Source organism: Schistocerca nitens, chromosome 1, assembly GCF_023898315.1.
Source record: "Schistocerca nitens isolate TAMUIC-IGC-003100 chromosome 1, iqSchNite1.1, whole genome shotgun sequence".
In the NCBI taxonomy this organism is placed as follows: Eukaryota; Metazoa; Arthropoda; class Insecta; order Orthoptera; family Acrididae; genus Schistocerca; species Schistocerca nitens.
The window spans coordinates 167,458,285-167,473,269 of NC_064614.1; the positions used below are offsets into that span (position 1 = coordinate 167,458,285).

General features: G+C 44.5%; 1 protein-coding gene across 1 annotated transcript in view; it reads left to right on the plus strand.

Annotated features, from left to right (window-relative positions):
- Window positions 1-14,985, plus strand: part of LOC126234476 (serine/arginine repetitive matrix protein 2-like) — an 894,711-nt gene that overhangs the window by 869,664 nt on the left and 10,062 nt on the right. Inside the window, exons 23-24 of the mRNA XM_049943200.1 lie at window positions 4,291-4,614; window positions 4,657-5,163. Of these exons, the coding sequence (XP_049799157.1) occupies window positions 4,291-4,614; window positions 4,657-5,163 (831 nt within the window). The remainder of the gene's footprint in view (window positions 1-4,290; window positions 4,615-4,656; window positions 5,164-14,985) is intronic.

A 14,985-nucleotide genomic window follows, 5' to 3' on the forward strand; every position in this document is an offset into this window, starting at 1 on the left:
CATCGCAACGGAAAACGCCTTTGTTTTAATGATTGCCTCTCAAATTCACGTATCATGCCTGTGGCACTGTCTCCCCTATTTCGCGATAATACAAAACGAGCTGCCCTTCTCTGTACTTTTTCTATGTCATCCGTCAGTCCCACCTGATGCGGATCCCACGCCACACAGCAATACTCCAGAATAGGACGGACAAACGTGGTGTAAGCAGTCTCTTTAGTTGACCTGTTGCACCTTCTAAGTGTTCTGCCAATAATCGCAGTCTTTGGTTTGCTCCACCCACAATATTATCTATGTGATCGTTCCACTTCAGGTTATTTGTAATTGTAATCCTAATTTACAGCCTTCAGATTTGTGTGACATATCGCGTAATCGAAATTTAGCGGATTTCTTCTAGTACTCATGTGAATAACTTCACATTTTTCTTTATTCAGGGTCAATTGCCACTTTTCGCACCATACAGATATCTTATGTAAATCATTTTGCAATTCGTTTTTGGTCATCTGATGACAGCATCATCTGCAAACAATCTAAGATGGCTACTCAGATTCTCTCCTGTGTCCTTAATATAAATCAGGAACAATAGAGGGTCTATAACACATTCATGGGGAACGCCGGATTTACTTCTGTTTTACTCCAGGTCTTTCCGTCTATTACTACGAACTGTGACCTTTCTGACAGGAACTCACGAATCCAGTCACACAACTGAGGCGATATTCCACAGGCACGCAGTTTGGTTAGAAGACGCCTGTGAGGAACAGTGTCGAAAGCCTACTGGAAATCCAAAAATATGGAATCAATTTGACATCCTCTGTCGATAGCACTCATTACCTCCTGAGTATTAAGAGCTAGTTTTGTTTCGCGAGAACGATATTTTCTGAATCCGTGCTAACTATGTATCAGTAAATCGTTTTCTTCAAAGTACTTCATTATGTTCGAATACAGTATATGTTCCGAAGCCCTACTGCAACTCGACGTCAGTGATATGGACCTGTAATTCAACGGATTACTCCTACTTCCCCTTTTGGGTATTGGTGTGACTTGAGCAATTATCCAGTCTTTAGGTATGGATCTTTCTGTGAGAGAACGGTTGTATGTAATTGCTAGATATGGAGCTGTTGTATCAGCATACTCTGGTAGGAACCTGACTGGTATACAATCTGGACCGGAAGCCTGGCCTTTTTTAAGTGTTTTAAGCTGCTTTGTGACACTGAGGATATCTATTTCTATGTTTCTTGGCAGTTGTTCTTGATTCAGGAATATTTACTTCTTCTTCTTTGGTGAAGGAGTTTCGGGAAACCGTGTATAATATGAGGTGTGTTTTTTTACGTAAGTACCGTTTTAAAATTAAAAAAAGACGTGCTAAGATATCTCAATAATTTTATTTTTACATGAAAGCCTGTACCTTAATCTACTTTTCTACATAATTTCCGTCAATATTGAGGCAATTGTCATAACGTTGTACCAGTTTTTGAATACCCTCCTCATAGAAGTCTGTCGCCTGACTTGTTAACCACTGAAGACGCTGACCGCCCAGGTGTTTCTTCAAGTGTAGGAACAGAGGACTGTTGCTTTGATTCTGGTGTGACGCAGGCCACCCATGTTTCATCGCCCGTAACAGTTTGGCTTAAGAAATCATCACCGTCGTTGTGGTACCGCTCAAGGAAAGTCAATGCACTGTCCAAACATTTGGTTTTCTGCACATCCGTCAACATTTTCGGTACCCAACGTGCGCACAATTTTCGGTAATTCAAGTGTTCGGTCACAATGCCATACAAAACACTACGAGAAACATTAGGAAAGTCATCCCGCAAGAAGGAAATCGTAAAGCGTATGTTTTCCCTCACCTTATTGTCCACTTCCTGCACCAAACTTTCATTAACGAACGAAGGATGCCCACTCCGTTGTTCATCATGCACATTTGTGCGGCCATCTTTAAATGCTCTCACCCAATTTCTTACCATTCCATCACTCATAATGTTTTCTCCGTAAACTGCGAAGATCTCACGATGAATATCGATCGCTTTTAGGCCTTTAGCACTAAGAAATCTTATAACAGCCCGTACTTCACAGTCGGCGGGACTCATGATTATCGGAGGCATCTTAAACACACAGTACACAACGTAAACAAGAAACAATCGGACTGTAATGGCGTCAGTGCGTATATTAAGGTACAGGCTTTCACGTAAAAATAAAATTATTGAGATATCTTAGCACGGCTTTTTTTTAAATTTCAAAACGGTACTTACTTAAAAAAACACGCCTCGTAACTCTACTGAAAGACCTGAGAAGAAACAAGGCCCCGGTAGTAGACAACATTCCATCAGAACTACTGACGGCCTTGTGATAGGCAGTCCTGACGAAACTCTACCATCTGGTGAGCAAGATGTAAGAGACAGGCGAATTACCTTCAGACGTCAAGAAGAATATAATAATTCCAATCCCAAAGAAAGCAGATGTTTACAGATGTGAAAATTACTGAACTATCAGTTTAATCAGTCACAGCTGCAAAATACTAACACGAATTCTTTACAGACGAATGAAAAAACTGGTAGAAGCCGACCTCGGGGAATATCATTTTGGATTCCGTAGAAATATTGGAACACGTGAGGCAATACTGACCCTACGCCTTATCTTAGAAGAAAGATTAAGGAAAGGCAAAACTTCGTTTCTAGCATTTGTACACATAGAGAAAGCTTTTGACAATGTTAAGTGGAATACTCTCTTTCAAATTCTTAAGGTGGCAGGGGTAAAATACAGGAAGTGAAAGGCTATTTACAATTTGTACAGAAACCAGATGGCAGTTATAAGAGTCGAGGGGCACGAAAGGGAAGCAGTGGTTGGGAAGGGAGTGAGACAGAGTTGTAGCCTCACTCCGATGTTATTTCATCTATATATTGAGCAAGCAGTAAAGAAAACAAAAGAAAAATTCGGAGTAGGTATTAAAATCCATGCAGAAGAAACAAAAACTTTGAGGTTCGCCGATGACATTGTAATTCTGTCAGAGACAGCAAAGAACTTGGAAGAACAGTTGAAGGGAATGGACAGTGTCTTGAAAGGAGGATATAAGGTGAACATCAACAAAAGCAAAACGAGGATAAAGGAATGAAGTTGAATAAAGTCGGGCGATGCTGAGGGAATTAGATTAGGAAATGAGACACTTTAAGTAGTAAAGGAGTTTTGCTATTTGGGGAGCAAAATAACTGATGATGGACGAAGTTCAAATGGCTCTGGGCACTATGGGAGTTGACATCTGAGGTCATCAGTCCCCTAAAAGGATGGTCGAATTAGAGAAGATATAAAATGTAGACTGGCAATAGCAAGGAAAGCGTTTCTGAAGAAGATAAATTTGTTAACATCGAGTGTAGATTTAAGTGTCAGGAAGTCGTTTCTGGAAGTATTTATATGGAGTGTAGCCATGTGTGGAAGTAAAACATGGACGATAAATAGTGTGGACAAGAAGAGAATAGAAGCTTTTGAAATTTGGTGGTACAGAAGAATGCTGAAGATTATATGGGTAGATCACATAACTAATGAGGAGGTATTGAATAGAATTGGGGAAAAGAGGAGTTTGTGGCACAACTTGACAAGAAGAAGGGACCGGTTGGTAGGACATGTTCTGAGGCATCAAGGGATCACCAATTTAGTATTGGAGGGCAGCGTGGAGGGTAAAAATCGTAGAGGGAGACCGAGAGATGAATACACTAACCAGATTCAGAAGTATGTAGGTTGCAGTAAGTACTGAGAGGTGAAGAAGCTTGCACAGGATAGGATAGCATGGAGAGCTGCATCAAACCAGTCTCAGGACTGAAGACCACAACAACTCTGCTTTAGTGGCACTGTCATCAGTGACTTCACCGTTGTTACCGCGCAGTGAAGGTATTGATTGGTCTTGTCACTGGTGTGCTTTATGTAATGCCTGTCCTGGAACTTTTCTGACAAAAGGAGTACAAACATCGCTCTTCTTCATACGTTCAGTTATCGGGATTTTCGATTTACGACAACAATTAACAGGTTACCCGAGTCTCCGCTGGAAAGGAAATACGCGTAAGCAGTGGCCCATCGCCGGGTCTGGTGTGGCAGCCGGCCGCTGTAGCCGAGCGGTTCTAGGCGCTTCAGTTCGGAACCGCGCTGCTGCTACGGTCGCAGGTTCGAATCCTGCCTCGGGCATGGATGTGTGTGATGTCCTTAGGTTAGTTAGGTTTAATTAGTTGTAAGTCTAGGGGACTGATGACCTCAGATGTTAAGTCCCATAGTGCTTAGAGCCATTTGAACCACTTTTTTGTGCGGCAGGTACGCCGTAACTCGGCCATCGGGCAGGAGCAGCTGATGGACCCCGTGCTGCGCCAGAGGAGCGAGGCGCGCCGCGGCAAGTCGGACTCGCTGGCGGCGCTGCCGTCGCTGTCGGAGGCGGAGAAGCGCCGGCTGTCGCTGAGCCTGAGCCGCGAGGCGGCCGACCGCCGCCGGGGCGCGCGCTCCCCCAGCCCCACCGACGCCACGTCGCCGCGCACCTGCTACTCGCTGGACGTGTCCGCCGCCGAGGAAGAGGCCGTGGGCGGCCGCGCCAAGAACGGCGACTTCCTGCTGGTGCTGGCGCCGCGCGGTCAGCAGCGCGCCGTGCGCGAGTGGGCGCGCAGCCAGCGCGCCTCCGCCAGCGAGACCGAGGCGGAGGCGGAGACCGAGAGCGCGAGCTCGGAGGCGTCGGCGCGCACCGTCATCCACGTGCCGGACAGGGACAGGGACAAGGGCAGAGGCGAAGCTCGGCTGGACGCGGAGACGGCGGCGGCGCGCTCCGCGGCGCGCAGGAGGGACGCGAGGGCGGTGACGCGCCACGAGCCGGAGGCGGAGGAGCGCGCGTCGCCGTGGGGTGGCGCCGGCCTGCCGCCGGAGCCGCCGCCCAGCCGCAGCGTCAGCGAGGAGCGGCCGCGCCAGCCGCAGCGCGAGGAGGAGGCGGCGTCGCGGAAGAGGGCGCGCAGCGCGCCGCCGGCGGCCGACGCGGGAACCGAGGACGGGGACACTGCGCGTGCGCGGCACCGCGACGGCGGAGACGCGGCCGCCAGGGGGTTCCCCTCGCAGTCCTGCGCCGACCTACGCGAGCTGTTCGGCGAGACTCGGCGCTTCACGGCGCCGCCCGTGCGCCCGGATCACTGCCGCCGCTGGCTACAGGTTTGTTTACTCTCCCCAATTGGTGGACCCAGAGAAAGTATCCAGCAAAGTAAGATGGAGTAACAGATGTGGTATAGTGGAAACAATGGCGATTAACAATGCAGAAAGAAACCAATTTATTTTAATTTTTTGATGCAATGTTTTACTAACAGCCGTATGTATTGTAGAAATTTATTTTATTTTATGAACTTCCATGTGCTACCAGTTTCGGCATTAGATTAATGCCATCTTCAGACCCCACTCGTCATAGTCGTAAAATCGCTATACACGGAAGCAGCCGTATAACTGGATCCGTGAATCAAATCGTCCTGCAACAGCTCTTGGTGGCCAGGCGACACAGACTGGATTAACGAAGAAGAATTTATGTTAAGTTCCATCTCTTCCCATCGATAAGGTCCCTACATTAAATAGGTTTACGTGGAGTTCACGAGCGCTGTAAAAAGTCTGTTTCGTGGCCTCTGCCGAACTACACGCACTTCCACCGATGTGTGACGCGTCATACTAATTTCGTTGACGCATTCCTCTGAAGATTAAGCACGAAATGCTTATTGTCGGGCCCAAATTAATTCAATATTATAACCAGTCTGCACAGAGGTCGCCTGCCTCGCTTTGACCTGCAGTACAGAGTAAAACATTCTTTATCTCCAAAAGCAATAATGCATACTCTTTAGTAGCTAACTGTATTTCGAGATCCGACCTTTAGAAGGAAGATTACACCGTTAACAGCCAATACACCGTCTCAAGCAACTTCTGCTGCTAGTCTCCAGAAAAACAAAAACAGGATAACGTGTGAAGTCAGTAGGTGAAAAAGCTACAGAAATTGCATTACATTTCAATTTTCTATGAAAAAAATTATGGCTTTGAGTCCTTCAGGTCAAGAAACTACACAGACAACATTAGATTTCATTTTTCTGTGAAGACAAAATTAGTGGCTTCAAGTCCTTCATCTTTTTTAAAAACCACCTCCAGGTAACTAACAGCTACACACTGTGGTACAAAGTTTCTTCCTAGTGAGCACATTCATGCTCTCTAAAGTGCCACACTCGCCTACAAAATTAAAAAGCTACTAAGCAGAATTCGTCATTCAAGCATGTGAGCACACTACAAATTGTCATTGACTTTCCCTATTGTTGTTCATAAACAAGCACTGTCTTACAGCAAAATTGTAAAAGACATTAACCCTTTCACTACGATTTTTTTTCTGAGTGAAAGACTAATCTACGATTATTTTAATTATCGTAGTGGTCAAAATAACAATATGACAAAAAATTTCCTGCCTTTTTATTTTCCAACGCGGTTGGGGGAGGACTCAGGGATAATTCAGAGATACCACCTGGCTTTCAGAAGACAACTCTGCCAAAACTACAAGACATTCTGGAAAGACGCTCACATTACAAGTGCTCATTGTGGGCACCGTTACCTACAGGTGCTTTCTGTAACAATAAGCAACCGCAAACCGTAAGCAGGCTTCCCCGTCACAATGGGCCAGTGATACAGTTCAATAACATACGCTGTATCCCCACTGGTTCTCTGATATGCTGTCATGTAACGCGTATGTCCCAACGGTAGTGGAAAGCTTAAAACACCACCCGCACTCTAAGGGGCCATGTGACGTGATCCTACAGCCGTGAGGGCTGCCATTAGACTCCCTGGCTTTCGCGAGCTGCAAGTAGCTCCACGAAATTATTTCAGCTTTCAGAGCCTTCTCATCCAGTTTGCTCCGAATCAGTTGCAGGCACTTACATTGGCTATTTCCTGCTCCCACTAATAGCACTTCTTCCTGCTTTGATTTTTCGGTATTTTATTTCGAACAGGCACTCGAACATACCTACCTTCATGAGAGACTTACCAGCCCCTAAGACAAACCGCTCAAACGAATTGGAAAGTCCAAGCCGTCAGCTTCAGGCTAGGTAGAGCTTCCTTCCACCGGAAAACGGCTCTAGAGCCCGAATCGCCAAGAGGACATCCCCTTGACTTGACTGGAAACGATATGTTACACATCAGATTATAACATTTCTCGAGAGACATCTCAAAACTGTTCTCAATGAAAACAGGAATAAGATGGCGAGATCTCTCTCCAGTACTCGTAAACTGTTTCTCTCAGAAAGGCCTAGGGATATGCTCTCCTACCTTTGCTTGCCATTTAACGATCTTCACCAAGCGAGCTGATGTAGTGCTAAGACGGAGGACTTGTCTTCGGAAGGACAGCGGTTGAAACGAAGGTCCTGCTATCCAGATTGAGGTCTTCCCTGATTTCCCTTCATCGATTAAAGCAAAGCCCGGATGAAAACGGACACCACCAATTTCCCTCCCTTTTATCCTCCTCATCGTCGACGGGGTGTTAAATCGTAATCCTGCTTCCGTCCTTCCTTTCTTTCAACAATAGTCACTCGTAACGTTACAGCAGCTCCACAACGGGTTGGACACTTTGAACAGACCGCAAAATTAACAGAAATGTATGTTACATTTGAAAAGACGAGGCATACGTAGTACTTCTGCCAAAAAGCAATATTTATAGAAAGATAATACGGCACACTCGGTCAGTTAAACAACGCAATTGTCTTAGTGAAATCACTAAGGAAAATGATAATGAAAGAAACAATAGTGGAGTCTGTTGCAAACTATAAAAATGAGAACACCATCGCAACGCACCTATACAGTGTGATGAAAAAATGTCGCACGCGGAGGTGGGCACGTGATTCCTCATACAGATTAAAGTTCATGCAGCAAAAACAGACCGGGTGCATTTTGAAAACACATGTATGAAAACTAGGAGCTGGCAACACTGTTGCATCGTACAGCGCATCGGTATGTGCAGAGGAAGGTGTAGCATCCCACAGTACCATACCTCCCGTAGTAGCTAACTGAATACTGCGGGGACATCAAACCCGCATACACCATGGAGCAATGTTTCGAATCCTCGGCCCGGTTCCTCTTGTATTTTTTAGACGTCCGTTCACTAGTTATCTTCGTTTATCAGCAGGACTTTGTTTTGTCACATGGTAATAGCGTAAACTGTGTGCATGTGTCGGCTAACCGCGCAGAACCCAACTATAACTCGTCTTGACAACTACTTGTTGGGCGGCTTCCCGAGGTAATACGCAAACGGTGAATACGTCGATATGCTGTTGATGCTGGGTGCATCCGATAACCAAACTGCTGCTGATGCTCTTGCGTATGCTCCACGGTACCCCCAAAGGCGACATCCCGATAAGAATATTTTTCGTCGCCTGGAGCAACGCCTTTGGGAAACCGGTAATCTTCGTCCAAAAATGATGGACAGGGTTTGTCCAAGGACTAGACTTACACAACAAACATAGGACGTGATTCTTGCCAGCGTTCACCAATACACGTTAACTCAACACCAGCGGCCAGGAAACCGCATTCAACGAATACAGTTCTGTCAATGTCTTTCGCAGCAAGCAGAAGATAACGAACATTTTATAAATATCGTGATATGAACTGACGAATTTTCAGCCTCCATAACAGCTATTATTGGTTGGAACACAACTCACTCTCACCAGTGAATAAGGCTTTCAGGCACGCTGTGGCATAAACCTGTGGGCTGGAATCGGGGCAGGAGTGCTATGGAGCCCTTACCTATTGCTAGACAAATTGAATGAGCCCCTGTATCGTACGTTTCTTTGCACTACTTTGTTAAATGCATTAGAAAACATGCCACTTGGTGTTCGGCGACAGCTATGGTTTCAGCACGATGGTGCAACGCCACTCTTTGGAATGAATGTACGTAACTGTTTAAATGAAGCGGTTCCAGGGAAATGGATTGGTTGTGGAGGTCCAGTGTTCTGGCCTCCACGTTTTCCGACCTTAACCTACTAAATTTTTATTTATGGGGACAAAAGTTTGTAGTACTCCACCCACGGATATACACGACAAAATAGTTCGCGTGAATGTCACTTCGGCAGTTGTGGATGGAGGAGTGTTGCTTAGGGCCCAGTAAAGTATGATCCAGCGAGTAGCAAAGTGTTTACCAATCCAAGGTAAATGCTTTGATCATCTTCTCTAAAGTGAACGTTGCTCGTACGTGTGCGAGCCGGCTCAGTGGTGATAAGCCTCGACGTCAAATGTATAGAATCGTACTATTGTGCTTAGCATAATGTGCAATCTGGTTTACCTCATTGGATTCAGACAATGTTACTGGATCCACTGTTATTTTCTAGTAGTCGTTTATGTGTGTAAGAATTCCATGTTACGTCTTAATGTCTAAATATAGGTAACAGTAACAGAAGGAAATACACAAGTTACCACATTTTTCATTGTAGGTGTACATTGGATAAAATTTGATGCTTTAACTGAAAAAAAAATGTTTGGCGCGAACGCGATTCGAACATCAGCGAGTCTTTATATCTTTCCCCACAGCATTGCTTCGTCTCACTGAGCTAATGAGACAGCTCCGGGGCGATGCCAAGTTCATGCAACCTGTTATTGGCCATGTTGCACGCAGTCGCAACGTAGGCCAGAGCCTCGTTTTTTAAATCGTATTTCTGTTAAACCTATTGGTGGGACTAGGTTTCGCTAGATACGTTTTTATCTTGAATTGGGATGAAGAATCGCATGCCCACCGCGAAGGGTTTTTTTTTTTCACCCTATGTATCTAAAACAAGAAATGTGTCTCCAGACATACAGAGCCAAAACGTTTCAAATTTACCATTATGACTACTACTTCGCACTGCAACACATTCAACAGATTTTGAATTGGTGTAACAAACTTTACAACAGAACAAAACTTATACAGAAATTCAGAGGCCAAAATGGTTAAAAGTTTAGTTTGTACTAACAGTAAATCAAAAGATACAACAGTAAAGACATTTACAGACAGATTACAGTTTAATGGATGTAGGAAGGGAATGAATGTAGACTAATTCACTGAACAAACAGATGTATTGTATGAATGCAATAGTCAGAAACAGACGAGGAAATGGACTGAGAGGAAAAATGTAAAGCTGGCAGTCACCTCACTACAAGCTATACAGAATGGGGAAATTTTTCGAAGCAAAGTTTCTGATCCGAAGGGCAAGCTGCCACGAGGAAAAAAACTCAAGGAAAGGACTGGACGGCTTATTGCCAAGTGGAAAACAAGGTAGTTGCACTAAAACAGATTTTTTATTCTCTGTCTTGATTGCTTTAATTTTCAAAATGACCGACTCAATATGAACCATCGTCAGGTCTGATTGTAATGGTTACGAGAGTAAACCGTCTAATTTATCAACAAAATTTACATGCCACGTCACAGGATATTACTCTTGTAACCGCTACAGCCAGATCTGAGGATGGTTCACCGAAATCGATCATTTCAAAAAAATAAAAGCAATCGAGATGGACAAATAACCAATGATTTAGGATTTTCTTCGAGGAAGTTATGTCAGTTTATCTAATCGCAGTAGAATGAAAGGAATATGAGCACAAACAATGGCAAACCAACGTTTGTGCGTACGAAATCTAATAATAATAATAATAATAATAATAATAATAATCTGCCCGGATAGACGTGCGTGTTAAAATACCGCTTCCGGGACGGGGAGGTGCGTCGGCCGCGGATAGAATCCGTGAGCAGAATTAACGACGCGGTCGTCAGTAATGGCGATGCGCATCATGGAAGCATCTCCTAACAGTTTGCTGCGGTACATGACTTCCCTGAGCCTCGTCGAAAGTCGAATTCAGTTCTGGAGCACTCAGACCACGATTCTGTTGACTCACAAGTCGTGGATATCAATCATCCTGTGCCTCTGTTGAGAGTGGACGGCCTGTGCGGTACAAGTCCTCAACACTCAGTTGGGACCGATTCCACGTCTGCGCCACATCACTTTGACGCCGGCGCACATGTTGCGCAACTTTGCTAATTTACAAGACTTCTGCGCGTATTGTGAAGAAGCAGACCCGATCATTGGTCGCTGTTGTCCTTCATGGCGTGATGGATGTTCAGTCTTTTGTTCCGAAGACCTCTAATGCTTCCCTAGTGATGTTTTACTTTTAACTGAAATGCTGCAGTCTATTCGACTGGGCCGTTTTACCCGTAGGTAGCACTCATGATCACTTTCTGTATGTTTACAAACGATGCCAGGAACAGTCACAATAGCAACACATCTACACGACATATCAAGATAATGCAACACTTTTACTGATGTATGTATGTATTGGCTGCTGGCCTAATTAGCTGTTATGCAAACAAGAGGTAATAGTGTTGTGTCAGCTGCCGAGAATTCTTCCGGCTTGTATGGCCGTGGTCCATGGAACTCTTCTATCCCTGACGTTTCGTCCAAGGCTCCGTTGGACATCTTCGGAGGTGCTCCTGGTTGTGCTGAGTCTTGCCGACTGACGAGTCGGACGTCGAAGAACGGCCTAAATACCGTGGAAAGTGGGCGTGGTCTGGATTTCACGTGATAGCAGAGATAAACCTTGTCAACGATAAAATATAACTCTCTATCATAGTACATCAAAGATAAGAACTTCTCATCGATTCTGTAGCACCAGTGCCCATATATCGCTGAGATTCGTGGCTTCTTCTTTTCTGTTAAAATTATCCCCATGTTTATATATTTCGATAGCTTCTCTATATAGCCGTGTATAATACTTTGTGATACTAAATAAAACTTCAGTTTCCGAGAATTTCACTACTTGATCACCCGACTGAAGAGCATGTTCCGCCACGGCTGACTTGCCTGTTTTCCCTAATCGGCAAAGCCTTTTATGGTCCTTCAACCGTGTATTCAAACTTCTCTTTGTAGTTCCACTGCAGACCCTACCACATTTACATGGAATCTGGTATACACCACTTGCAGATAGAGGGAGACGTTTATCCTTAACGGAACGAAGTGCTTGGCCTGTTTACTTAGTTGGTATGAAAATCGGTCGAACGTTATGTTTCCTTAAGATCTTGCCGATTTGATCCGTTACTTTGTTGATGCAGGGTAGAGAAACTGTGTTCTTCCATCGCTGTGACCTATCGTTGTTCTTAGGCCTCCTGTTATTCGGTCGCAAAATATTTATTTCCTTACTAGAGTACCCATTCTTCTCAAAAGCCTGCTTTAGATGTCCTAACTCTGCGTCCAGGTATTCCGGCGCACAAATCCTTTTAGCTCTTCGATATATGGGCAGTGCCGCTACAGAATCGATAAGAAGTTTTTATCTTTGAGTACTATGATCCACAGTTATATTTTATGTTTAACAAGGTTTACCTGTGCTGTCACGTGAAATCCAGACCACGCCCACTTTACACGGTATTCAGGCCGTTTTTCGACGTCCGACTCGTCAGTCGACAACACTCAGCACAACCAGGAGCACCTCCGAAGATGTGCAACGTAGCTTTGGACGGAACGTCAGGGATAGAAGAGTTCCATGGACCACGCCCATACAACCCGGAAGAATTCTCGGCAGGTGAAACATCCGGTCGTGAAAGCCTTCATAGTGTTGTGTACCAAGTAGCAACCCAAGGTGCAAGGTCAATATGACGGTGATGAATGTAATGTGAAAAATTTCGTTCTCCTCTGATCTTCCACACATGGCATCGTGATGCTGTAGGCGGAAACGGCACTCGCCGGGGAAGAAGACGATGTGCGACTGCTGTGTCCACTGATGTGGTCAGGAGCAGCACTGTGGGATGCTTCTCCCTGCTGCAGCGTCAAGAGTCTCGTGGACTTTGCGACCCCGTGACGTCAATGTTGTGTTTCCAACCACAAATATTTTAGACATGGGTTTTCCGACCATCAAAGAAAACCGCAACAGTGGCGAAGGCTCTGGTCTGAAAAGCCACGGTGCAAATCTGGTTGGACGGAAATACCACCGTAGATTCCGCGCAAGATACGGTGACCGATGCGGCGTGCCCAATTTTCGCCCAACGCAAAGGAGAGGACGACAATCTTTGCCACCTTTCGGCCAGACGACAATGATAGAATCGAGGCGCGCGCTGTGCCATCTTTCTCAAACGATTTCACATAAATTATTCGGTAAAAATTTTGATTTTTGCGTTACTTATAGCTTTATATGTCAGCTTCATGCTGTTCATTTCGTTAATGGCCATCGTTATTGTATTATTTACGTGGAAGTAAGACACTGCGAAAAAGTTTGCAATCGATAACAAGGGTCGCTATGATTTTGCGTTTGGTGCATATTATACAGTATGTTGCTGCGCATGAAATTTAGCTAACGTACTGAATTTTTCTGTAGGCTTGGGTGGAGGTCTCTATCCGTCACCATTGTCAAGAAGATTAATTTAATGTCGCGCGCTCATTTGTTATCACGTCGCGAAAACGACGGCATGCAAAGAGAAGAGTACTTTTCTTTGTGGGTATTATGCAAAACTTATTTATCTACCGTGTAATTCCACCAACTACTGACTTCTTCGGTGAAAGAATGTAGTGTCTTAATGGGTTTTGGAACAGTCTAAGTGAAGACATTACACGTTTAATTTGTACCGAGGATGTGCTATTTCATAAACAAATTTTAACACGGCAACAAGAGAAACGTGTAGGTTTAACTCAAAATTCGCCACTCATGATACTTCTCTGAAAGCTACAAATAGTTAACAAACAAGGGGAAAATAAATCGTTGCGTTTTCAGCGAAATTCCTTTTAGATACTAACCAAAGCAGTGGTGACAGATCTTTTTCAATGGTCACCATGCAAGTGCGGGCGTGGAAGGGCTCCACTTAATATTAAGAAAAAATGTGAATGTAGGCTTCATTTTAAAACAAGAGATAATGCGCTTAGGATCAAGAATTTATTTAGCAGTTAGTCGCTCCTTCATCTAACAGACTCAGATACAAATGATTTTATAGGTTTTTCACAGCGAAGCAATGCACCTATTTGGTATTATTCGAAAATTCATCAAAAGATGAGAACAGTTACCAAAATCACTCTTGGTGCGAAAATAGCCAACATATGTACTACAGATGGCGGTATAGGGCAAATTCGCTTAGTTATGCGTAGTTTATGTATCAGGGGACGTACAACTGCACAGAACCACAATCATCTCTTATGTAAATCAGCAGTTACGAAGGCAGATACATAGCGCCGGAATCAGGCGATTACTGAATACTGCAGAGGGATTGGTGAGTCTATGTTGTGATGGAAGCGCGAACCATGATTCGACTATCAGCTGACTAAGGCCTGACGTTCACTAGCATCAACCGGAAGCTTATTGTGACTCAGCACCGCGCCTTTACAGACGAAAGATCTGCAGCCACAGAGCACCGCATGTAAGAGTTGTTGCCTGCATTCCAGGCGACGATGGTCTCCAAAGCTGAGAGTACGATAAGTTTGGCACAGCGCTTTGATAATCTGGTGTAACGTCGTTAAAAATCCCACAGACGACCATTTCGTAACAGATTATTTACTTACTGTGAGGTGCACCGTGTTGCAGTATATACTACGATCAAAAAACAAGAGCACACAGTTTTAATCTGCCAGGAAGTTTCAAAAAACAACATATACGCAGGGCGTTTCCGTGACTATGATACAAATTTTCAGAGTGATGGAGAAGGAAAATCTGTTGATTTGATGTACGGAACACTGTTAGGGAAAGTTATTAGTGAAAATTAGAAAATTTCAAATTTATGTTTGTCTGCTGATGGTGATAAGTTCCCAAGTAAACTTCGTGTTACTATTGTATCTTCGTACTTCATTTCATGCCTCAGCCGTGAAGAACGCAGCGTTATAGTAAAGGCGGGGAATTTCTACTACAGTGTAATACAGCAGGCAGTTGAAATTGTGTGTCGAATAATTTAGTCTACGTTGACAGAGTCTGTAGCTTAAGTGAAGCATAGGGGCCGGTGTTCAGATTACTTAAGTCACGTCGGCAAGCATT